The sequence below is a fragment of the Thamnophis sirtalis genome, unplaced genomic scaffold, assembly GCF_051295495.1.
Source record: "Thamnophis sirtalis isolate CommonGarterSnake01/CBP01778 unplaced genomic scaffold, rThaSir2_p1.2 scaffold_4, whole genome shotgun sequence".
NCBI lineage: Eukaryota > Metazoa > Chordata > Lepidosauria > Squamata > Natricidae > Thamnophis > Thamnophis sirtalis.
Window position 1 is genome coordinate 138,968,170 of NW_028261384.1, and position 24,689 is coordinate 138,992,858.

The 24,689-nt window shown below is 47.0% G+C and overlaps 1 protein-coding gene across 1 annotated transcript in view; it reads right to left on the reverse strand.

Moving 5' to 3' along the window:
* Positions 1–518: 518 nt before the first annotated feature.
* Positions 519–24,689, reverse strand: part of JPH4 (junctophilin 4) — a 35,289-nt gene continuing 11,118 nt past the window's right edge. The window contains exons 4-6 of the mRNA XM_087714237.1: positions 14,701–14,819; positions 12,989–13,590; positions 519–4,632 (exon numbers count right to left, since the gene is read on the reverse strand). Coding sequence (XP_087570363.1) covers positions 4,552–4,632; positions 12,989–13,590; positions 14,701–14,819 — 802 coding nt within the window. The 3' untranslated portion in view covers positions 519–4,551. The remainder of the gene's footprint in view (positions 4,633–12,988; positions 13,591–14,700; positions 14,820–24,689) is intronic.

The following is a 24,689-nucleotide window of genomic DNA, read 5'->3' on the forward strand; positions in this document are numbered from 1 at the left end:
GCGTGTAAAGCAGGCGTGCCCGTGCGGGGCGAACTGGTGGTAATGAAACATGCAACCCACTGCTGTTGTATGCGTGGCACGACAAAACCGCGCTCGACTAAAGCGCGCCCGATTAAACCGCGTCGCTGATGTCATCAACAGGGAGCGCGGAGAAAGAAGGGCGCTTTAAATAGCGCTTTGAAAGCAAGCCGATTCAACTTAAGGTAAGGGTTAGGTTTAGGGTTAGGTTAAGGGTTAGGGTTAGGATAAGGGTTAGGTTTAGGTTAAGGGTTAGGATTAGGTTTAGGGTTAGTTTAAGGGTTAGGGTTAGGTTAAGGGTTAGGTTTAGGTTTAGGTCAAGGGTTAGGGTTAGGTTTAGGGTTAGGTTTAGGGTTAGGTTAAGGGTTAGGTTTAGGGTTAGGATAAGGGTTAGGGTTAGGATAAGGGTTAGGTTTAGGGTTAGGTTAAGGGTTAGGATTAGGTTTAGGATTAGGGTTAGGGGTTAGGGTTAGGTTTAGGGGTTAATTTTAGGTTTAGCGTTTACAGCGTGCTTCTGTCTCCGCGCTGTTGTTGCCCTGTGATGACGTCAGCTACGCGGTTTCGTCGAGCGCCCTTTAGTCGAACGCGGTTTTGTGGTGGAACCGTTGTATGCATACACAAATTCACATCTTCACACTCAACACAGCATGGCTCCCCTTAAAAATGACTTTTGTTTTTTTAACCCGTTCACAATTTTAATTTCCACTGTTAACCTGGAATCCGATCCCCGCCGCGATCCCGGTGCAGATTTCCCTCTCCCCCCCCCCGCCACGCCCCCCCGCCCAAGAAAAACACACACATCCGCCAGCCAAGGTCGTCGTTCTTTTTTAATGAATATATTTTATTAAATTCTTTTTTGTTTTTCCTGCAAGGCTTATATTTTTTTTGTGTGTTTTGTTTTGTTTTGTTTTTCTCAATCCCAAAGACACGAAATTAGAAATATCCAGTCGAAAAGGCAAACGAAGAAAGAAAGGAACGGGGAAAGGAAGAAAAAAGGGGAAGGGGGCGGGGAAAGGGAGGAAACAGGCAGTAGAAAAAATCCAGTACAGAAGGGTTATTTTCATGATTATTCGTAGGGTTATTTCATATTATTATTATTATTATTGTTATCATTTTTTTCCTCTTTTTTATTTTTTTTAAATTTTTATTTTATGTTTCGCTTGGCTATACAGACATTCTCGGTATACACGGCACGCAGCAAAAAAGGTTCAGTCACATCCTCATGCAAAAATTCCAGGAAAGGGTCAAACAAGAGATTCCTTGGAGTGGGGGCGGGGGGGGGGAAAGGGACACCATCCTAAACCAAAGGACCTCCCAACACATCCTCATCCTCCTCTTCTTCCTCGTCTTGCGGCTCACGCGCCTTCACAGTCGTTCCAAGCACCCACCAAACCGAAATGTAGGGAAGGGGGCCGCACGGCTCCCTGCCCCTCAAAAGCCCTCGTTTTTGACAACATCTGCCCTTTTTATTTAATTTTTTTTAAAAAAAAATTGCCTCTCCTTGTTAGATCCCGAAGGCAATTTTTTTCTCGTATTGCACGCGACACAAGCCTAGAAAATTCCGGATTTTTTGTTTTGTTTTGTTTTGAAAAGCCGTTTTTTCCCCCTTCCATCTCGTTTTTGGAAATCCGGGCCGTTCCAGGCGCTATATATATATTTGTATATATATATTTCTATTGCACATTTTCTCTCCCAAAGGCACAGCTACTTGAGTTTGGGGTTGTTGTGGTTGTTGGTTTTTTTTGTCTTTTTTGTTCTTGTTCCCCCCCCCCAATTAGGGGGGGGGTCAACTCTTCCCCGTCTCGAAGGCAAACTATCATCTCTCCTGTTTCCACCCCACCGACCCACCCGCTAAGTCCCACAGCCCCCGTGGCAAAGCCTTTGCTTCCTTGGCCGGTGAATTTTCTCGCGGGTGGGTGAGTGGGTGAAAACGCCGCGGCTGTTTAAAGTGCTTCATTCTCAGAAATTTTTGCAATTTTCTCCATGTCGTTTTTTGTTTTTCTTTGCAACCCCAGGAATCGAGGCTGAAATAATCCCCAAGAGATTCTCCCAAGAGCAAGCATCCTCTTCTTTGTGACCTCTCTACCACCTCCCGTTTTCCCCAAAGAGGTATCTCGCAGCGTGGTCCAAAAACACCCTCTTTCCCCCCGCCCCGCTTCCCCACGCACCCCGATACTTCCCCAGTAGCACCATTCCCGGGTTTTCCAAAGTCCGATATTTTTTTCTTCCTCCCCATGCCCCAACCCCGGCGTCAGGAATCTCCCATTCACCCTCTCTCGTTAAGTTTATAAGTTTTGTGTGTGTGTGTGTGTGTGTGTGTGTGTGTTTAAAGTATTCAAACGCTGCGAGAAAAAAGTTTATAAAAGCGTCCAAAGGAAACGGATGCGTGGCGACGGTGGCTCGTCGGTTCATCTTTTGGTCTGGTTGGTCGGTTGGTTCTTTTCCCGCCCTCCCCCCCCCACTCGTCGTTTGTTAGAAAAGAAAGTCTTGGGGCGGGGGGGCGGGGAGGAAACAAGCAAAGAGAGCGGAAAAGGGGTTTTTTGGTTTTTTTTTTTTTTAAAAAAAGGCGGAGAATTAAAGATTAGGGGAAGGAAATAAGAGAGCGGGATCAAAATGTGGTCCGCCATTTTCTCAAAATTGCACTGTTTCTAAAGACGTATTGGGCAGTGGTGGGATCCTGCAGGTTTAACAACCCCGTTTGGTGATCGCGTTACTTTCCACGTTACTTCTGGGGAGTAACACAGCTGAGGCCCGGCAAATCCCCGTATAAGACGCACCTTTTCCCCTCAAAAAAGAGGCTGAAAATCTGGGTGCGTCTTATACACTGAATACAGCATTTTTGGCCTCTTGAAACCCCGCCCCCTTCATCAAAATGGCCGTGCATAGCCTTTAGGAGCCTTGCAGAGTGCGCCTGGGGGCTGGGGAGGGCAAAAATGAGCAAAAACGGGCTGTTTTTTGATCATTTTCCCCCCCCAGCCCCCAGAAGCACTCTATAAGCCTCCTAAAGGCTATGCATGGCCTCTTTTTTTGACAAAAAATGGGCCCATTTGTGAGAAAAACGGACTGTTCGTTTTGGGGCCCCACCCACTAGGAGCACCCTACAAGTCTCCTAAAGGCTATTCATGCCCTTTTCATGGAGAAAAACAGGCCGTTTTTGGGATGTCTGCAGAGTGCAAACAGTTTTTTTTTTAAATTTGCCTCTTCAAAACCTTGGTGCGTCTTATACTCCAGTGCCTCTTATACTCTGAAAAATACAGTAAGTAAACCACAAGGGAGGGAGGGCAGACGGGCCCATCTGATCGTCGGAGCAAACCGGTTCGCCGAACCGGTCCGAACCGGCTGAATCCCACCCTTGCGGATGTGTGTTTTCTCAGAGCATTTATTCGGAGAAAGTGGAATGCAGAAACAAAAACAAACAACCCACCTTTTGTGTGTTGAAACCGGCCTGTACAGGAAGTCCTCGACGTACGACTAATGGTTTAGCAACCATTCAAAGTTACAAAAGTGCCGGAAAAAATGTCTTAGGACCAGTTCCTCACATTTAAGGGCCGTTCCCAAGGTCAAGGGAACAAGGCCGCTGAAAGTTACAAGGCCGCTGCGGGGGGGATGCAACGTATGACCGGTCCTTGGACTTACGACCGTTCTCAAGTTCAGGTGAACACAATTCGGGTGCGTAGCATTTACGCCAGTCGTACTGTCTTGTGGGAATCACTTGATCTCCTTCCCCACCAGCTTAGCGTCAAGGGGGAAGAAAACCAGGTTCACTTTAACGTCCGATTCACTTAACCACTGCAGCAAAGGAGGTTGTAAAATTAGGTGCGACTCCCTTATTAAAAAACCGCCTTGGTTAGCCACGGAAATCCTATCTGTAAGTTGAGGACTGCCTGTACTCCTAAGGCCGGAGGGAAGGATCCCCAAACGAACAACTTCCAATTTTCAGGAATTGTGTGTTTTGCGTGCGTGAAATTTCGTTACAATCAAGCCGCCCACCGAACGTTAACGTTCTCTCTAATCCAACCATCCTAATATTTAATTCTCCGGAGGGTAAAATTTCTCCTTCAACCTCGGCTCCATTTTAATAAATTTGCACCGTCCGGTGCCCAACGGTTCCACAATGAAGGGGAGGTGGGAAGGATGAAAAAGAAGAAAATAAAACGAATGAATGAATGAATGAAGCGGGGAAAAAGGAGATGTTGGTTATTTGGGGGCGAAAGCAGCAAAGAGGAGAGGACGGGAATGAAAATCGCCAGTAGAAAGAGAGCCCTTTATATGTAAACGATCTAGAAAGTTTATAGTTTAAAGAGGCAGCCGGAATCACGGCCGCGGGTGAGTAAAGACGTGTGAAAAAAGAGAGGGGGGGGGGAGAGGGGAGCGGGGTGGGTGGGAGAAGAGAGGAAGAGATCAGAGTTTGATATCAAACTTCTTTGGGGTGGGGGGTGGAGGGGAAGAGCAGGAGGAAGAGGAGGAAATGTGGGGGGGAGGGAGACGGGGGGGACGGGGACAAAAGGCTCCTCCTGCTTCCATCGTCCCGTCTCAAGCCAGGAGGAGGGAGAACAGGTAAGCCAAACTCACATCCGCCAAGAGTACGGCCGCCACCACCAGCAAGTGAGACCCCTGCAAGAGAAGAGGAAGGGGGGGGGGGGAGAAATCACGATCAAAAAATGAAGATCATTTTATAAGGTAAATGTGGCACGCGGTTTTGATCGCACTCGTTATAACCAAAAAAAAAAAAGGAGGTTGGTATTGTGACCGAGGCTTCCCGAGAGTATGAAGCAGACTCCAAAAACCCCTTTGATGAATTTTCGGTGAATTCTGCTCCTTCACTTCCAGCAAAGTCTTTCAAAGGAGGATTTACGGTCACAGACCTCATCTGGTTTGGAGAGCCGCCAGGCCGATGTCTGCGAAAGCTGGCAAGGAGTCTCGGAGAGTCCCGGAGCGATGAAAGGGAACTAATGGTCTCCTGCAAACTCCACTCCCCTTTCGCTCCCTCTTTTATTCCCTCTGGGAGGGGCCATTCACCGTCCACCTGCGGCCTTCCTCCCAAGTCGACCCCTGTTCTTTAGCTGTTCCCTTCGTCTGGCAGCTCTGCGCACGCGCACATTGAGAACAGGCTCCAGCTGCTCTTCTGCCTCACTGATGTCTGACTCCGAAGGCAGCTGGTAACTGTTGGGGCGGCCCACTCTCTGCCTCCGACACAGAGCCCTCATCCGAGCCTTCCCCAGACTCCAGGACTGGCCCAGGTTCCTCCCCAACCTCCTCACTGTCCGAATCTGACAGTGGAGACTCTAGAAAGAGTACAGAGAAGAGCAGCGGAGGGATTGGGGGCAGAGGCTGAAACGTTATATAAAGAACGGCGGCTGGAATTGGGTACATCTGGTTTAATGAAAAGGTGGACTAGGGGTGGCATGGTAGCAATCTTTCAGTATTCGAGGGGCTGCCCCAAAGAAGAGGGGAGGGGTCAACGTATTCTCCAAAGCACCCGAGGGCAGGAGAAAGAAGCAACAGAGGGAAACCAATCAAGGAGAGAAGCAACGTGGTGAAACTTCCTAACAGTGAAGACAATTCGCCAGTGGAACAGCCTGCCACCAGAAATCGTGGGCGCTCCGTCGCGGGAGGTTTTTTTTTAAGAAGAGATTTAAGCAGTTGTTCCCCAATCGCTTTTTTAAAAAGGAAGAGAGGAGGAGCAGGAGGAAGAAGAGGAGGAGGAGGGGGAGAAGGAGGAGGAGGAGAGGAAGAGGTTAACAGAATTGGGAGGGACCGTGGAGGTCTTCTAGTCCTACCTCCCTGCTCAGGCAGGACATTTTCTACCATTTCAGACAAATGGTTGTCCAATCTCATCTTTAAAAGGAGGAGGAGGAGGAGGAGGAGGAGGAGGGGGAGGAGGAGGGGGAAGAGGAGGAATAATAACAGAATTGGAAGGGACCTTGGAGGTCTTCTAGTCCAACCCCCTGCTCAGGCAGGACATTTTCTACCATTTCAGACAAATGGTTGTCCAATCTCATCTTTAAAAGGAGGAGGAGGAGGAGGAGGAGGAGGGGGAGGAGGAGGGGGAAGAGGAGGAATAATAACAGAATTGGAAGGGACCTTGGAGGTCTTCTAGTCCAACCCCCCTGCTCAAGCAGGACATTTTCTACCATTTCAGATAAATGGTTGTCCAATCTCATCTTTAAAAGGAGGAGGAGGAGGAGGAGGAGGAATAATAATAACAGAATTGGAAGGGACCTTGGAGGTCTTCTAGTCCAACCCCCTGCTCAAGTAGGACATCCTCTACCATTTCAGACAAATGGTTGTCCAATCTCATCTTTAAAAGGAGGAGGAGGAGGAGGAGGAGGAGGAGGAGGATGAAGAGGAGGAGGAGGAGGAATAATAATAATAACAGAATTGGAAGGGACCTTGGAGGTCTTCTAGTCCAACCCCTCTGCTCAAGCAGGACATTTTCTACCATTTCAGATAAATGGTTGTCCAATCTCATCTTTAAAAGGAGGAGGAGGAGGAGGAGGAGGAGGAGGAGGAGGAGGGGGAAGAGGGGGAAGAGGAGGAATAACAGAATTGGGAGGGACCTTGGAGGTCTTCTAGTCCAACCCCCCTGCTCAAGAAGGACACCTTCTACCATTTCAGACAAACGGTTGTCCACCCGTCCTTTCTTTAGAAGGAGGAGGAGGAGAGGAGGAGGAGGAGGAAGAGGAGGAAGAAGAGGAGACGAACACAGTGCCAAAATTGGAAAGGACCTTGGAGGTCTTCTAGCCCAACCCCTCCTCCCCGCTCAAGCAGGAGACAGACCCTACGCCATTCCAGACAACTCTCGCTCCAATCTCTTCTCAACAGAAAGGAGGGGGGGAGGACCTCCCCCCCCACACACACACACTGCCACCTTGCCAAGCGTGCTACGCCTGTTCTTTTCAAGTGTGCGAGCTGTACTATTGTCCAACAGCGAGAAATGTCCTCCTGAGCCAGCACTCTGGCTTCCTACGTGCAGACACAGGCCGACGGGGCGGGCAGACGGATAAAATATAGGATACATAGTCAAAGGGGGGGCCAGGAGGGGGGAGGAGGAGGGGACATCCCCCCCCCCACCACCACAGACACCCAGGTCTGCTCGGCGCCCGCGTGGCATTTGGCAGCCACAGCCTGGGGATAATGTTGTCCTTGGCACATTCAACCGAGCCAGACCAGGGCCCCGGATAACATCACGGCCTACGCCCGCCGCCGGCTGTTCTCCCAGCCCCAATTCGACTCCCAGCCCCCCCTCTTGAGAGCAGAAGCGCTGGATTATTGATGACCTGCAGTTCTGGCGCCCACCCCCACCCCCACTCCACCCGACACCTCCCCCCCCCACTGCGGTTGTGCCGACGAGACCGACCAACTGGCGAGGCCCATCCCGATGCTGCAGTGAAGAAGGAGGGACCAGAGAGGCGGCTGTTGCCGGGAGAAAAGATGCGGTTGCCTAGCGACGGGAGGAAGGCGGCTAGCCAAACCCCTTGTGGATGCTGGGAGGGCGGGAGGGGGGGGGAGTTCGGTTCTTCCCAACCCCTCCTCCCTCCCTCCATCCTTCCTGATTCCCAGCTGAAATGTAAATAACAGAAGTGCTTTGGGGAGGGGGGGGGGGAAAGGAGGAAGGGCAAGCACTGTGAAAAGACCCCCCCCACATGATATTTTATGGGGGGGCGCGCGCTCTGCAACGGTTCCACCAAGAGGATCAAACCGTAGTTTGTTTGCCGTCGGAGAGGGATATATTTGGGTGGGTGGGTGGCTTACGAACGAGCGGGAGAGAATTGGGCAGGTTTAGAAAAAAGGGTGGGTGGGTGGGAATTTGCCCCTCCTCGGTTGTTGCAAACAGGGTGGGGGGGGGCGTTTAGTCCAGAATGCGGGTGGGTGGGTGGAGGGCAGGCGCCCTACGGAAAAGCAGAAAATTGTATCGGGTGGATTTGGGGACTTGTAGATGTCAGCGAATTGTGTGTGTATCACATAAGAACTGTTACAGGTTGCGTGGATTGTGCTAGCAGAGTGGGAGGGGGCTGCTATTTTGCCTTGGGGGGGTGTTGAGATGCTCCTTGCAATGGTGGGTGGGCGGGTGGGCGAGGGTATTTGCAAAACCTAATGCCTTCCTGTGACTGCTCCACAACAACACCCCCCTCCCCAGACTGCAGTTCAACCGAAAACGGGAAGTCCCTCGACTCAACGCCCGCAATGGGCATGGAAAATAAAAACGTTAGCGTTCGGCGGTACGGCCATGGAGTGAGACGGCATGTGACTTTCCCGGCCGGCTTCCATATTGATTTCGCTCGGCCGGGAAGGTCACAAAGGGTGGCGCACGTAGGCCCGGGGATACAGCAGCACCCGACGCAAAAAGAGGACAACAAGTGTGCAAATGCACAAGCGGGTGGAGGCGGGAATCCGATACACGGACTGTATCGCGCGACCCTTTTTTCCCCAAGGCCGGCGTAACGTTTTTGAGTAGAGTCCCCGTCCTCGACTTAACGACCACAATTGGGCCCAAACTTTCTATGGTTTAAGTGAGATCGTTGTTCAGGGAGTTTCGCTCCCATTTCCCGACGTTGTTCGTCAAAAGGTCGCAAAAGGGGATCACATGACATCCCCCCCCCCAGGCAACCGTCATAAACTATGAGTCAGATGATAGGCGTCCAAATGTAAATCACATGACTGTGGAGAGCCTGCACCAGTCCTAAGTGTGAAAAATGGTGGCGCAGTGGGTAGAGTGCAGTACTGCAGGCCACTTCAGCTGACTGCTATCTGCAGTTCACCGGTTCAAATCTCACCGGCTCAAGGTTGACTCAGCCTTCCATCCTTCCGAGGTGGGTGAAATGAGGACCCAGACCGTGGGGGCGATATGCTGACTCTGTAAACCGCTTAGAGAGGGCTGAAAGCCCTATGAAGCGGTATATAAGTCTAACTGCTATTGCTATTGCTAACCTGAATATTGTAACTTGTAAAGCATGGTTTATTACCATACCTTTATTTGGGAAGCTAACCATGGTTTGGTAAGATGTGTGAATCATGCCTTAGGACAGTGATGGCTAACCTTTGTTGGATGGTGTGCCAAAAACGGGGGGGAGTGCAGGGGGGGGGTTTGCACGGGCGTGCCATGCCCATAATGCTGTGCGCGCAACCCACTACGCACCCCCTCGCTTTTGGTGTGCTTTTTTCGCCCTCCCCAGGCTTCAGAGGCTTTCTGGGAGCCTGAGAAGGGGGAGAAAACAGCCTTCTCTGCTCCTCCGGGAGGCTCTCCGGAGGCTTCAGGAGCTTCCCTGAAGCCTCCGGAAGGCGAAAAACGGTCCTATGAGGAACCCAGATATTCGTGAATGGTGACTTCCAGTTTGGCTGTATGGTTATTTTTCGTCCTCCGGATCCTTCAGGAGGCTTCCCTGAAGGCTCCGGAAGGCAAAAAACGTGGCACGACAAAACTGCGGTCCACTAAAGTGCGCCCTATTAAAGCGCGTCGCTGACGTCATCAGCAGCGTGACAACAGCGACTGCGGAGAAAAAAGGGCGCTTTAAAAAGCGCTTTGAAAGCAAGCCGATTCAAGTTAAGGTAAGGGTTAGGTTAGGGTTAGGGTTAGGTTAAGGGTTAGGGTTAGGTTAAGGGTTAGGGTTAGGGTTAGGGTTAGGTTTAGGGTTAGGTTAAGGTTAGGTTAAGGGTTAGGGTTAGGTTTAGCGTTAGGTTAAGGGTTAGGTTTAGGGTTAGGTTTAGGGTTAGGTTAAGGGTTAGGGTTAGGGTTAGGTTTAGGGTTAGGTTTCGGGGGGTTAGGTTTCGGTGTTAATTTTAGCTTTAGCGCTCACAGCGTGCTTTTTTCGTCGCGCTGTGATGACGTCAGGTACGCGGTTTCGTCGAGCGCGCTTTAGTCGAACGCGGTTTTGTGGTGGAACCCAAAGAACAGCCTCTAAGGCCAAAACGGAAGTCACCATTCCCAAACTTTTGGGGTCCCCGTAGGGCCATTTTTCACCCTCCGGAGCCTTCAGGGAAGCCTCCTGAAGGCTCCCGAGGGAGACAATCGGCCCTATGAGCAAACCGGACATTTGGGAATGGTGAATTCCGGTTTCTCCGTATGGTCATTTTTCGCCCAACGGAGTCTTTAGGAGGCTTCCCTGAAGGAGGACAAAAAAACGGAAGTGACTTCTGATTTGTCCGTTTTTCGCTCTCCGGAGCCTTCAGGGAAGCCTCCTGAAGGCGAAAAACGGCCATATGCGCAAACCGGACTTCCGATTTGCCCTTGGGTCTGTTTTTCGCGCTCCGGAGGCTTCAAGGCCGAAGTCAGATGGCCCGCAACGCGCCTTAACAAATGACATGTGCCGGCCTTAGGACACTGGGAACTTAAATGTTTTGAGCTTTAAGCTTCCTTTCGCTCCAAAGATCGTCCATTTTTTGATGGCATGAAGGATGTTGAGGGCCGGCATAGAAAGAATTCAAGATTGCTGCCACAACATTTTGTTTTTAAATGCCCTGTACTTTTGTAGTTTTTGTGTTTTTCCCGTCCCCTCCTGAGTCCCGCCAGGAATAGGGCGGCATATAAATAAAATGAAACTCGCAACTCAAACTCGCAACTACACCATATTGCCAAAGGTATTCGCTCACCCATCCACATAATCAGACTCAATTGTGAGCGAATACTTTCGGCAATATAGTGTATATTGACAATAATGGGTGAAGCTGGAATTCGCGTCCCAAAAGTGTTTTTTTGCCAAAAAGCAACTGGATTTTCTTGGTTTTTTCCCCCCCCTTTTAAAACATTTGGCTTCTCATCCAAGAATTGAACCGAAGAAGCTTCTTGGGTGAGAAGCAAAATGTTTTAAAAGAAAGAAAACTTAAAGAAAATTCTGTTTTCTTTTTTTTGGGGGGGGGGTGGAGGGGAGGGACAGCACGATCTTTTGGGATAACCACAATCTGGACGATTGAGAATTTCCGTAGATATGGGACATTCACAGTTTGTTAGATTTGGTGAAGCTTTTTTACCACCACCCCCGCTTATTTTTAAGAAAAATAAGCTTGTCCTCGACTTACGACACTTCACTTAGTGACCGCTCGAAGTTACAAGCTCGAAACAACGGGACTGACGGACCCTCTTTCACACTTAACGACCGTTGCTGGCATCTCCGAGATCTACCTTCGGATGCTTGGCAACTGTCTCACATTTACGACGGTTGCAGTGTCTCGGGGTCACCAGATCCCCTTTTGCGACCTTCTGTCAAGCCGAGTCCACGAGGAAGCCAGATTCGCTTAACAACCCCGTTACTAATTTAACAACCTCAGCGATTCATTTTAACAACGGTGGCGAGAAAAGTCGCAGAACGGAGCAAAACTCACTGTACCAATTTCTCACTGAGCAACAGACATTTGGGGGGCTCAATTGTGGCCATAACTTGAGGACTATCTTATCAATAATTTTGATGACTTCAAACAGTGGTTAGCCCACGCCACACACCCAGCTGGGATACACTATTGTGGTTTACTGAATAAACTGCCATTGGCTGGTTCCTCACAATGCTAAGACTCAGGCCAGAAAGCTTCCTTTTGATGAAGCCCCTTCTGTGGGCCCAGACGGATCTCCCTGTGCTTTTAACAACGGCCTGACAGGCAGAAATCCAACAGGTTGGGTTTCTCACGGTATTTGGGTCTCACTTATCTGAGGCTGCCTCCAATCGCAGCTTTCACCAGAGGTATAAAACACGGCATCATTTTGTGCAAAATCCAAGTTGTTGGAGTGTGTTTTGTCTACCCTGCTGAGGTGGGACTTCAGTGCCCATCATCCCTGGCAAGGAGGGGTGGAACGTAACCCAACACAAGAAGAGAACAGCAGATGGGACAAAGTCCTCAGAGGAATTTCCCAAAACCTAAATCCTCAAGGGCTCACTTAACAGAATAACCGAGTTGGAAGGGACCTTGGAGGTCTTCTAGTCCAACCCTCTGCTCAAGGAGAAGACTGTACACCACCTCCAAGAAATGGTTGTCCAATCTCTTCTTAAAAACTTCCAGTGTTGGGACACCCACAACTTCTGGTGGCAAGCTGTTCCACCGGTTAAATGTCCTCCCTGTGAGGACATTCCTCCTTAGTTCTACGTTGCGTCTCTCCTTGGTTAGTTTCCATCAACTTGAATCTCCTTGTTGTGGGAAAGGGTCATGGGAGAGAACCTGAGAACAGGTCAGAGGTTCTGCTCTCTTGATGGGGTGTGTCCAGGAACGGGTCAAAAAAACTCAACAGGGTGGCCACTACCATGAAGTGGCCACCACCACCATATATGATCAAAGCAAAATCTTGTGGTGGATGAATCTTCGTGACCCGCCAAATGCGCGCCCGACAACAGCGCGCCGTCAAAACCGCAGCGATAAAACCGCGACGTCGACAGCGCGCCCACAAAGGTGCGCCGACAAAAGAGCAGCGACAGAAGGCAATTTCGGTTAAGGTAAGGGTTAGGGTTAGGGTTAGGTTCAGGGTTAGGGTTAGGCTTAGGATTAGGTTCAGGGTTAGGTTCAGGGTTAGGTTTAGGATTAGGTTCAGGGTTAGGTTTAGGGTTACCTTTAGGGTTAGGTTTAGAGCGCGCTTCTGTCGGCACGCTGTTGTCGGCGCGCTTCTGCACTCATTCGTCGGCGCGATTTCGAACTCGCGGTTTTTTCCCCGCAGTTTCGTCGGCGCGCTTTTCTCCAGCGCGCATTTGACGGTGAACCCGAATTTTGATTTTGCTCACTATTCCTGCACCTGCCTTTGTTTCCAGCATCCTTAGATGTTCTTCTTCCTTTCCTTGGATGATGTCCAAAGACCATCATCTTCTACTCTGAAGATGGTCTTGGACATTTAGCTCAGATCTAAGGCATCGGGCAGGATGCTTTAGGGCTAAATGGAGTCACCCGTCGAGACTCGCCAGTGCTACCACAGACCGTACTCAGCTTAGCTAGGAAGAACTGACTCTAATGTCCATCTGAGGTGTCCCCACCGCCTTAAAATGTGTTGACCTCTTACCTGTCTCCCCCTTTGGACTGCTTGTAGACTCTCTGGTCCCTCCAGCAGAAGAGAAGACCTGCACGATTCCTCGTTCTTCGCTTCTGCATCAACCGGAATTCCCAAGGGTACCGTATCGTCCTGGTTCCCCCCGGAATAAGTCTTAGAAGCATTCCCTTCTTCCTCCTCTTCCTCCTCCTCTTCTCGGAGGCTGCCCGAGCTGCCGCTAGCTGGGCTACCCGGCTGAGGGTGTTGAGGGACCCTCTCGTAATCTTCTTCCTCGGCTTCGTAGCTGCTCAGCTGCCCCTGTTCCTCCTCACCTTCCCACAACCCCTCCGGAACGAGCCGCGGTGTCCGAGACGGGAAACTACCCCGCGAACCCCACTCCTCCTCTACATCCGAGGCCTCGGGGAAGAGCTGGCGAGGACCCCCGTTCTCCAAGGGAGGCCAAGTCCGCCGAGGGTCCCCCCGCCAAGGTTGCAGTGGAGTAGGAGGGTAACTCGGCGGTAAGCTCGGATCCGGGGTAACGTCGGAAGGGGTGATGCCGTTCTCGTAGACGTGGGGACTGTCGTACTCTTGAAAATCGGTGTCGGTGCCTTCTGAATCTAACCGGCCACGCGGCTCTGGGGAAGGAGAAGCGACTGGCAGTTAAAGAAAGAAGGGATGGGTATAAAAAGCTCTGGGTTCAAGAAAGATTGGAGGTGGAAATCGCTTTGATATCATGATTTCCTGTTCTCAATTGCAAGATGAAAGTATAGTGGTACCTTGGTACTCGTTAATTGGTTCTGGGAGCTGCGACGAGTACCAAAAACGATGAGCACCAAATAATTTTTTCCCGTAAGGAATACTGTAGTGAGTCACAACTTTGACAAGTTCTAGCTGGTGTGTTGGGTACCAAATGACGAGTACCGGGGCAAAATGTTCACATCAAAATTGATTTGGTTGAGCACCAAATCCGATGAGTTTCAAACCAGTTGACTACCAAGGTACCACTGTAGTTGTAATGTCGTAATAGGAGCGATCCAGTTATTTATTAATGACACCCCTTTTAAAATTAGATATCACGGCAGTATTTTTCCACCTTAGTTGCTTTAAGATGGATGGACTTCAACTCCCAGGATTCCCCAGACCAGCCAGGAATTCTGGGAGTTGAAGTCCACCCATCTTAAAGCAACTAAGGTTTGAAAAATACTCTTCTACGACAACATCAATGCAAAATACATGGCACTTTATAACAGAATAATAGAGTTGGAAGGGACCTTGGAGGTCTTCTAGTCCAAACCCCTGCTCAAGCCGAAAACTCTATAACAGTATTGGTTAATCTTTTTGTCGCCGTATGCCAAAAGTGCACATGCGCAACAGTGTGCGTGCCCGCACCCATAATGCAATGCTCACACCCCTGCGCGTGTGTGCGCGGCCCCGCCTGCACTCCCTCACCCCCGCGCTTGTGTGCATGACCCCTCCGTGCCCCATTTTGGGCCTAGCAGGTCTCCCTGCAGCCTTCTAGTACCAAAAACAGACTGGGGGTGCACCTCCCCATGCTTCCCCCGCCCCGGCGCATGCACACACAACCCCTCCACTCCGCCGCACTTGCGTGCATGTCTCCCGCGTGCACTGCGCTCCCCACGTATGCGCAGCAGAGACCTAAAAATCAGCTGGCTTGTGGGAGGCGCCTGCGCATGTACGGTGCAACCGAGCTGGGGCGACGGCTCGCATGCCATCAAACATCTCACCTGAATCAGCTAGAATGGGCTGTAGTTCTTGAGCCAAAATTTTGGCCAAACGGGAAGCTTCTAGAGCCTTTTCGGCTGCCCCGAGGGCAGCGGCCGCCTTCAGACGAGCATCTGCAGCCCTGAGGTGGAGAAAGTTTTGGGTCAATAGGGTAAGAAGGTCCTTTCTGAAGGTTCTCCCTCCCAGGTGGCCCTCCATGACGTTCCAAGGAACAATTGAGAAAGTATTGGGTGTACAGGGGAAGAAGGTCCTTTCTAAATGTGTCCTCCTAAGGTGGACCTCCATGAGGTTCAGAGAAGCAATGGGGAAAGTGTTGGGTCAACAGAGAAAGAAGGTCCTTTCTAAACTCTATCCTCCAATGGTGGTCCTCCATGACGTTCAAAGAATCGATGGAGAAAATGTTGGGTCAATGGAGACAGAAGGTCCTTTCTAAACTCTATCCTCCTATGGTGGTCCTCCATGACATTCAAAGAATCGATGGAGAAAGTGTTGGGTCAATGGAGACAGAAGGTCCTTTCTAAACTCTATCCTCCTGTGGTGGTCCTCCATGACGTTCAAAGAATCGATGGAGAAAGTGTTGGGTCAATGGAGACAGAAGGTCCTTTCTAAACTCTATCCTCCTATGGTGGCCCTCCGTGACGTTCAAAGAATCGATGGAGAAAGTGTTGGGTCAATGGAGACAGAAGGTCCTTTCTAAACTCTATCCTCCTATGGTGGCCCTCCATGACGTTCAAAGAATCGATGGAGAAAGTGTTGGGTCAACAGAGAAAGAAGGTCCTTTCTGAAGACTCTCCTTCTAAGGTGGCCCTCCTTGACCTTCGAAGAATCACTCCAAGGTGGCCAACGCTGGCCACCTTAGCTCACCTAGGAGCATCCTAACCAGCATTGCCTCCATAATCCTTGCTCCTCAAGCTTTGAGGCTGGTCCTCAGCTTCAGATCTGGAGCTGCTGAGCCTTTTTCTTTCATTTTCAAAGCACGTTGTGGATTCACTTGGCAATGTTGTCAACAACAACAGAAGCCGAAATCATTGACCAACCAAGCTTTAGGGTCAATCTAACCATTTGCATCTGTTCAATCTTGGCCGTTTCGCCCTGGGAGAAACGGACGAGGAACTCGCCACCACTTATTGAAAAATTTGGAAAAAAATATCTCCATGTTCCATAGTTCGATTTTGCCGGTCTTGTCAACTTTGTTGTCTTTGTTATTATTTAATGTTTTCAACCCAAATCTATTGGGCGACAAGAGTTCTGATAAGGAATTTCGTCTGGAAAACTAGAATTTATTTCCAACAGACCAGGTTATATATATATTTTTTCAATTGCTTGGTTATTTTCCAAACATCGGCCTCTGAAAAACTGTAACCCGGTCTGTCTGAAATAAAGAATGTTTGTGGGGAACAAACCACCTTAAGAAACTTGGCATAAACTTTATAGAGTGGGATTCTCCCGACAGGAGATTAAGCAAAAAATAAGATGGGGTCATTTTTGGTGAAGTCCTAGCCGTTATCTCAGCTTGTTCTACCATCTTAATAAGCCTTAAGATCAGATGTGATATTCAGCCGGTTTGGATCGGTTCAAACCGATATCACAATATTTTTGACGGTTTATATATATATTTTTCGATAGAAAAAAAATTTATTTTCCATTTTCATAGCATATAGTCACATGTATACTATTACACGGTCAATATCATGTTGTATTATTAAGTAATTACATCAATTCATCTTACCATCAACTACCAAAGGTGGGAAAAAAACCAGTTATTGGCTCTTCTGCTCTCCATACACCGTATTTATGCCTTATACGACACTTTCTTCCCCCTCTCTCCTCCCGCTTTCTACATCCTTTCCTCCCTCCATCATTTTCTACTCTACTTCCCCTTCCTTTCTCCTTCTCCTCTCTCCCCTTATCACTCCTCCTTGTACAGCTCATCTTCCCCCCTCACCCTCTCTCTTGTCCCTCTCTTCCTATCTTTCTTCTCTCCTCTGCTGCCAACTCTTCTACATCCTGTCTTCCCTCCATCATTTTCTACTCTACTTCCCCTTCCTTTCTCCTTCTCCTCTCTCCCCTTACCACTCCTCTTTATACACCTTATCTTCCCCCTTCACCCTCTCTCCTGTCCCTCTCTTCCTATCTTTCTTCTCTCCTCTGCTTCCAACTCTTCTACATCCTGTCTTCCCTCCATCATTTTCTACTCTACTTCCGCTTCCTTTCTCCTTCTCCTCTCTCCCCTTACCACTCCTCCTTATACACAACTTCCCCCTTCCCCCTCTCTCCTATCCCTCTCTTCCTATCTTTCTTCTCTCCTCTGCTTCCAACTCTTCTACATCCTGTCTTCCCTCCATCATTTTCTACTCTACCTCCTCTTCCTTTCTCTTTCTCCTCTCTCCCTTTACCACTCCTCCTTATACACCTCAACTTCCCACTTCCCACTCTCTCCTATCCCTCTCTTCCTATCTTTCTTCTCTCCTCTGCTTCCAACTCTTCTACATCCTGTCTTCCCTCCATCATTTTCTCCTCTGCTTCCCCTTCCTTTCTCCTTCTCCTCTCTCCCCTTACCACTCCCCTTTATACACCTCAACTTCCCCCTTCACCCTCTCTCCTATCCCTCTCTTCCTATCTTTCTTCTCTCCTCTGCTTCCAACTCTTCTACATCCTGTCTTCCCTCCATCATTTTCTACTCTACCTCCTCTTCCTTTCTCTTTCTCCTCTCCCCTTACCACTCCTCCTTATACACCTCAACTTCCCCCTTCCCCCTCTCTCCTATCCCTCTCTTCCTATCTTTCTTCTCTCCTCTGCTTCCCACTCTTGTACATCCTGTCTTCCCTCCATCATTTTCTCCTCTGCTTCCCCTTCCTTTCTCCTTCTCCTCTCTCCCCTTACCACTCCTCCTTATTACACCTCAACTTCCCCCTTCACCCTCTCTCCTATCCCTCTCTTCCTATCTTTCTTCTCTCCTCTGCTTCCAACTCTTCTACATCCTGTCTTCCCTCCATCATTTTCTACTCTACTTCCCCTTCCTTTCTCCTTCTCCTCTCTCCCCTTACCACTCCTCCTTATTACACCTCAACTTCCCCCCTTCACCCTCTCTCCTGTCTCTCTCTTCCTATCTTTCTTCTCTCCTCTGCTTCCCACTCTTCCTCACATTCACTTGGTGCATTTCAGCTTCTGAGCAAACTCCCTTTTGTGTTGAAGGTATTTATAATTCCATTTCAATATACATAAAAAAGAAAAAATAGCAGTGTACATGTACAATCATAATACCTTAAAGTCCAACACCCCTCCTCCAACTTAGTAAACTCCGCTCCCTCTCCCCCAGCGCCCCCAACCTTCCCCCCCTGACTTCCCAGAACCAATACAAGGTATAAATCTTTAACAAATACAGTTTAAAATATACTTAAAGAGAAAGTAGAAAATGAATAACGTCTTTGAATTGAGCTTAGCTCCTCCTTGCTAGGCTAACTATAAACAATTTGCATCATTCCTGATCTTAATCATAAGCTATCTGAAATTTCCTAGACCCATATTTATTTTGAATATAGTCAATCCATTTATTCCAATCTCGTTTATATCTCTCGTTTGAATAGTCCTTAAGATATGCAGATATTTTAGCCATCTCTGCTAAGTTTGTGGGTTCCACCACAAAACCGCGTTCGACTAAAGGGCGCTCGACGAAACCGCGTAGCTGACGTCATCACAGTGCGACAACAGCGCGGAGAAAAAAGCACGCTGTAAACGCTAAACCTAAAATTAACCCCTAAACCTAACCCCCCTAAACCTAATCCTAAACCTAACCCTAACCCTTAACCTAACCCTAAACCTAACCCTAAACCTAACCCTTAACCTAACGCTAAACCTAACCCTAACCCTTAACCTAACCCTAAACCTAACCCTAAACCTAACCCTTAACCTAACCCTAAACCTAACCCTTAACCTAATGCTAAACCTAACCCTAACCCTTAACCTAACCCTAAACCTAACCCTTAACCTAACGCTAAACCTAATCCTAACCCTTAACCTAACCCTAAACCTAAACCTAACCCTTAACCTAACCCTAACCCTTAACCTAACCCTAAACCTAACCCTAACCCTAACCTTTAACCTAACGCTAAACCTAACCCTAACCCTTAACCTAACCCTAAACCTAACCCTAACCCTTAACCTAACCCTAAACCTAACCCTTAGCCTAACGCTAAACCTAACCCTAACCCTTAACCTAACCCTAAACCTAACCCTAAACCTAACCCTAAACCTAACCCTTACCTTAACTTGAATCGGCTTGCTTTCAAAGCGCTATTTAAAGCGCCCTTCTTTCTCCGCGCTGGCTGTTGTCGCCCTGTTGATGACATCAGCGACGCGGTTTAATCGGGCGCGCTTTAGTCGAGCGCGGTTTTGTCGTGCCACGAAGTTTGTGACCTTCAATGTCCATTCTTGGATAGTCAATGTCCATTCTTGGATAGACCTATGTCGTCCTATTTAGGCACCTATTTTGTGGCCAGGCGCGTGTGTGCACGGCACGCTCGTGAGCGAAGCACATGGGCCGAAGGCCAGGCGGATGCGTGGACGGGCGCAAATTTGCGAACCGGTATGGAAAGTAAGGGAAAAACCACTCCGGATTAAGATGGTTGATTCGTTGCCACGTTATCTCCATACAGCAATTCCACTTCGTCAATCGTGGTTTGAGTTTAGCGGGTCATGGGAACGCAGCCTAACTCACAGAAGCACAGGATTGCGGCGAGAGAGGGGGAACAAACATTTAAACCAGAGTCTCTCAAATCTGGCAGCTTTAAGATATTGTGGATAAAAAAGCGTGTTGGAATTGACTTTGTTCCAAATGAATGGGGACCTTCAACCCGTAGCAACGACGGACATATTATTCAGGGGTGGTATTCACAGTTTCGCTCACACGCGCCCTCTCCACGCATGCGCTTTGATTGCGGCCCGGCTTGCACGCGTACACGCGGGCTTGAAAACATGCCGAAGTAGGATGGCATAAAGCCGCGGCGGGTACCACCCGCGATTTCCACGACCGGTTCGTGCGAACCAGTCTGAACCGGCTGAATTCCCCCTCCTGATATGATTGCTAAGATTTATGAAATGCCATTGAAATTGAATTGGGAAAATGGACACGTTAAAAACATTGTACGGTTCAGCGGGGACAGGAATTTTGGATGTCCTGCGATGTTTGAACAATGGGGGGATATGTGGACAAAGGATTTAACGTTGACATTAATTGATCATCGAAGAGAGGCGAAAAGAGTCGGAATATTATTACGTGTAAGGAAACTGACCCAGACAATACACTCTTCTCAAAGCACTTCTAGATCTAAAAGAAAAATGCATAAATAAAATATAAACATGCTTTTTTTCCCCTTTTCCTCCCCGTCTTTCCTCACTTCACTTTCCCCTTTCCCCTCCCCCCCTCATCGTTCTTCTATTTTAAAATGTTCTATATAACTTAATACAAAAATTTGATTGGAAAAAAAAAAGAAAGACCAGTGGACTTCAACTCCCAGAATTCCCCAGCCAAAATGGCCACCCCTTTTGCGGCTTATCCATTTTTTTAAAATGAGGAATTGCTACCCTGAATTTTGGCAAAAGTCCTCGACTTACGACCACAATTGGGATCAGAATTTCAGTTGCTAAGCCAGGCGATTATGAAGCTTGCCGCACCCAATTTTTATGACCTTTTTTTGCCACGGCTGCTAAGCGAATCACTGCGGTTGTTAAGTGAATCACGTCCTCACGAAGCTTTCCCCTTGATTTTGTTCGTTGCAAATAGGCGAGGACGTGACCGCAGGATATAGCGACCATCCTAACTAACATGCCAGTTGATAAGCACCTGAATTTTGGTCATATGGGGGTGCAGACATGGTCGTAAGTATGAGGACCGGTCATCAGTTATGTTTTTCAGTGCTGTTCTAATTTCGAACGGTTGCTAAATGAGTGTTTATACAGGTAGTCCTCAACTTACAACATTAGTAGTCTACTGAAAAAAGTGACATGACCATTTTTCACACTTACGACCGTTGTAAAAACCCCACAGTCACATGATCAAAATTCAGACACTTGGTCTGGGGGGGTGGTCTCGTGATCCTCTTTTACGACCTTCCGACAAGCAAAGTCGATGGGGAATCCAGATTCACTTAACAACCGCGTGATTCATTTAACAACCACAGCAAGCACAGTCGTAAAATGGGACAAAACTCACTGAACAAATTTGTCACTTAGCAACGGAAATTTTGGGTTGCATTGTGGTCATAAGTTGAGGACTACCTGTATATATATTGTGTGTGTATAATATATTAAATTAACTTATATATTAATTATATAATTGCATCCAGTTTTGAAAGGGTGGTCGTAAGTCGAGAACAACTTTTAAGTCTGAAGGAGGCATACAGATTCTTCTCAACTTACGAACACAATGGAGCCCCAAATTTCTGTTGCTAAGCGAGACATTTGTTGTGAGTTGGACCCATTTTGCCCCCTTCTTGCTCCGGTTATTAAGTGAATCGCTGCAGTTGTTAAGTTAGTCACACGGTTGTTAAGTGAATCTGGCTTCCCCACTGACATTCGTTTGTCCAAAGGTCGCAGAAGGAGATCCCCTGACCCCGGGACACCACAACCGTCGTAAAGATGAGTCAGTTGACAAGCGCCTGAATTTTGATCATGGGACCACGATCGAAAGTGTGAAAGCCGTCATTAATCCCGTACTTCAGTGCCGTCGTAACTGCGGACCATCACTAAATGAACTGTTGTAAGTCAAGAACTAACTCTGTATCTTTTTTTAAGTTTAATGCGTTAAAATCAAAAGTCTTAAACCTCTTTAATCCTTAGATAAACAATTCTCTTTCTCTCTCTCTCTTACACACATACAAACAGAACGGTATTCAGACGGTTCGGAACGGTTCACCCGAAGCGGTACCAGAAATCACGGGTGGGCTCAACCACCTGCCCCGGCTCTATGGTGTCCTATTTAGCCATGTTTTTGAGGCCGGGCGCATGCGTAGAAGGCGCGCATGCAAGCAAAGCGCACGCGCGGAAAGCTGGGCGCAAGGGCAGAAGGGGCGGGTGCACCCGCGAAGCGCGAGCGTCAAACCGGTGGTAACAAAATGTAAAACCCACCACTGACACAGGAGTAGCAGGAGTCAATTTGTGATTCATCACATTTTGGGGTCTACAAATAAGTGGCTCATTGTAGCTTTCTATTATCTCTTCTCCTACTCCCCCAAAATGTTTTTTAAGTTTACTCCCTTGTTTAAGGGTGACCAAGAATGGGAAGAAAGAGCTCTTTTTTGGAGAGTTTATTTTGTGTTACAACAAGACTAATTCGCTTGGGATAACGGGATGGATTAATTATAATTTATAAATAAAATAAAATAAATAAAAAGTAAAATAAAATAATAAAATAAAATAATTAATAAAAAATAATAAAATAATAAAATAATTAATAAAATAATAAATAAAATAATATAATAAAATAATAATAAATAATAATAAAATAATAATAAAATGATAAAACAATAAAATATAAAATAATAAAATATAAATAAAATGATAAAATGATAAAATATAAAATAAATAAAATAATATAAAATATAAAATAAAATAATATAAAATAAAAAATAATAAAATAAAATGATATGATGAAATGATGAAATGATAAAATAATAAAATAAAATAATATAAAATAATAAAATGAATAAAATAATAAAATGAATAAAATAAAATAATATAAAATAAAAAATAAAATAAAAAATAATAAAATAAAATGGTAAAATGATAAAATGATGAAATGATAAAATAATGAAATAAAATAATATAAAATAATAAAATAAATAAAATAATAAAATGAATAAAATAAAATAATAAAAAATAAAAAATAAAAAAATAAAAAAATGGTAAAATGATAAAATGATAAAATGATAAAATAATGAAATAAAATAATATAAAATAATAAAATAAATAAAATAATAAAATGAATAAAATAAAATAAAATAAAATAAAATAAATAATAAAATAAAATAAAATAAAATAAAGGCAGTTGATTTACAAAAAGCAACCTAGAACTAAGGAGAAATTGTCTGTGAGAACAACCAGTGGAACAGCTTGCCACCAGACGTCGGGGGGTGTTCCAACACGGGAGGGTTTTAAGAAGTAATTGGACAGCCATTTGTACCGAATTATACAGGTAATCCTTGCATTGCAAAAATTCATTTAGCGACAGGTCCAAATTACAACAGCACTGGAAAACAAATCGACTGTTTTTCACACTTACAACCGCTGCAGCATCCCTGGGGTCGCGAGATCAAAATTGAGACACCGGTCAACTGATTCATATTTATGATGGTTGCGGTGTCCCAGTGTCACGTGGTCCTCTTTAGCGACCGTCTGATGAGCAAAAGTCAACCGGGAATCCGGATTCACTTAACAACCGTGTGACTAAACTTAACGACTGCCGGGATGCACTTAACATCCCTGGCAAGAAAGGTAAAATAGGGGGAAACTGCTTTGACAACTGTCTCGCTTAGCAACGGAAATGGTGAAACTCAGTTTTGGGTTGTAATTTGAGGACGCCCTGTAATAAAATTTGGGAAATCTTGTTTTCTTAGCATTTCGGCCTCGTTCTCTGTCACCCGATGCGGTCGTTTTAACATCTTACAACTTTAATTAGGTGAATATTTTATTTTATTACATTATGTTCTTGCTGTTTTTCTCCTCTTTTTGGTATTTCTTTTGCAAGGTTTGAAACTCCAATTTTACAAGGAGGAGGGAGGTGCCTGGATGATTAACCTCTGTGTATCTAACACCTTAAAGTAATCAGAAAGGTCGGCAGTTCGGCGGTTCGAATCCCTAGTGCTGCGTAACGGAGTGAGCTCCCGTTACTTGTCCAGGATTCTGCCAAAATGGCCGTTCGAAAGCAGGTAAAAATGCAAGTAGAAAAATAGGGACCACCTTTGGTGGGAAGGGAACCACGTTCCGTGCGCCTTCGGCGTTTAGCCACGCTGGCCACATGACCACGGAGACGTCTTCGGACAGCGCTGGCTCTTCGGCTTGGAAACGGAGATGAGCACTGCCCCCTAGAGTCGGGAACGACTAGCACATACGTGTGAGAGGAACCTTTACCTTCTAACACCTTCTTCATACTGCTACGGCTAGTCCTCGAAATTACGACCACAACCGAGCCCAAAATCTACTTTGTTAAGTGACTTGACTTTGGGTCCATTTTATTAGTTTTCTTGCCAAGTGAATCTCTGCCATCGTTAAGTTAGGTTGTTAAGCGAATCTGGCTTTCCCCATCGATTTTGCTTGTCGGAAGGGAAATCACCTGGCCCGCCGTCATAAATATGAGTCAATTGCCAATGTTTATCGGAATGTTTACCATGTGGGGGCAATGGCGATAAGTGTGAAAAGCGGTCTTAAGTCACTTTTACTCAGTGCCCTTGTAAGTAAATGAACTGTTGTAAATCAAGGATCACCTTTAATAAATCCTTCCATCCACCACCATTCAGGCAGAACAGAAAAAGCTTGCTAGGGTGAGAAGTGAAACCTCTTCAAGAAAAAAAAAACTCCAGTTACCTTTTGGAGGAAAAAAAAAAAGCACCTTTGCGATAACCCTGACCTGGATGGTTGAGGCTCTCCAAAGAAATGCCATTTTAATCATGGTCTAACCCCAGTCCTCGACTTACGACAGTTCGTTTAGCGACCGTTCTACGTTACCACGGCCCTGGAAAAAAGGGACTTAGGACTGTTGTTCGCGGTTACCCCACAGAAAAAGAGAGTAAGAGAGAGAGAAAGAGAGAGAAAAAGAGAGGGAGGAGAGAAAGAAGGAGAGAGAGAAAAAGAGAAAAAGAGGGAGAGAGAAAGAGAGAGAAAGAGGCAGAGGGAAAAAGAGATGGAGAAAGAGAGTAAGATGGAGAGAGAGAGAGAAAAAGAGGGAGGAGAGAAAGAAGGAGAGAGGGAAAAAGAAAGGCAGAGGGAAAAAGAGAGA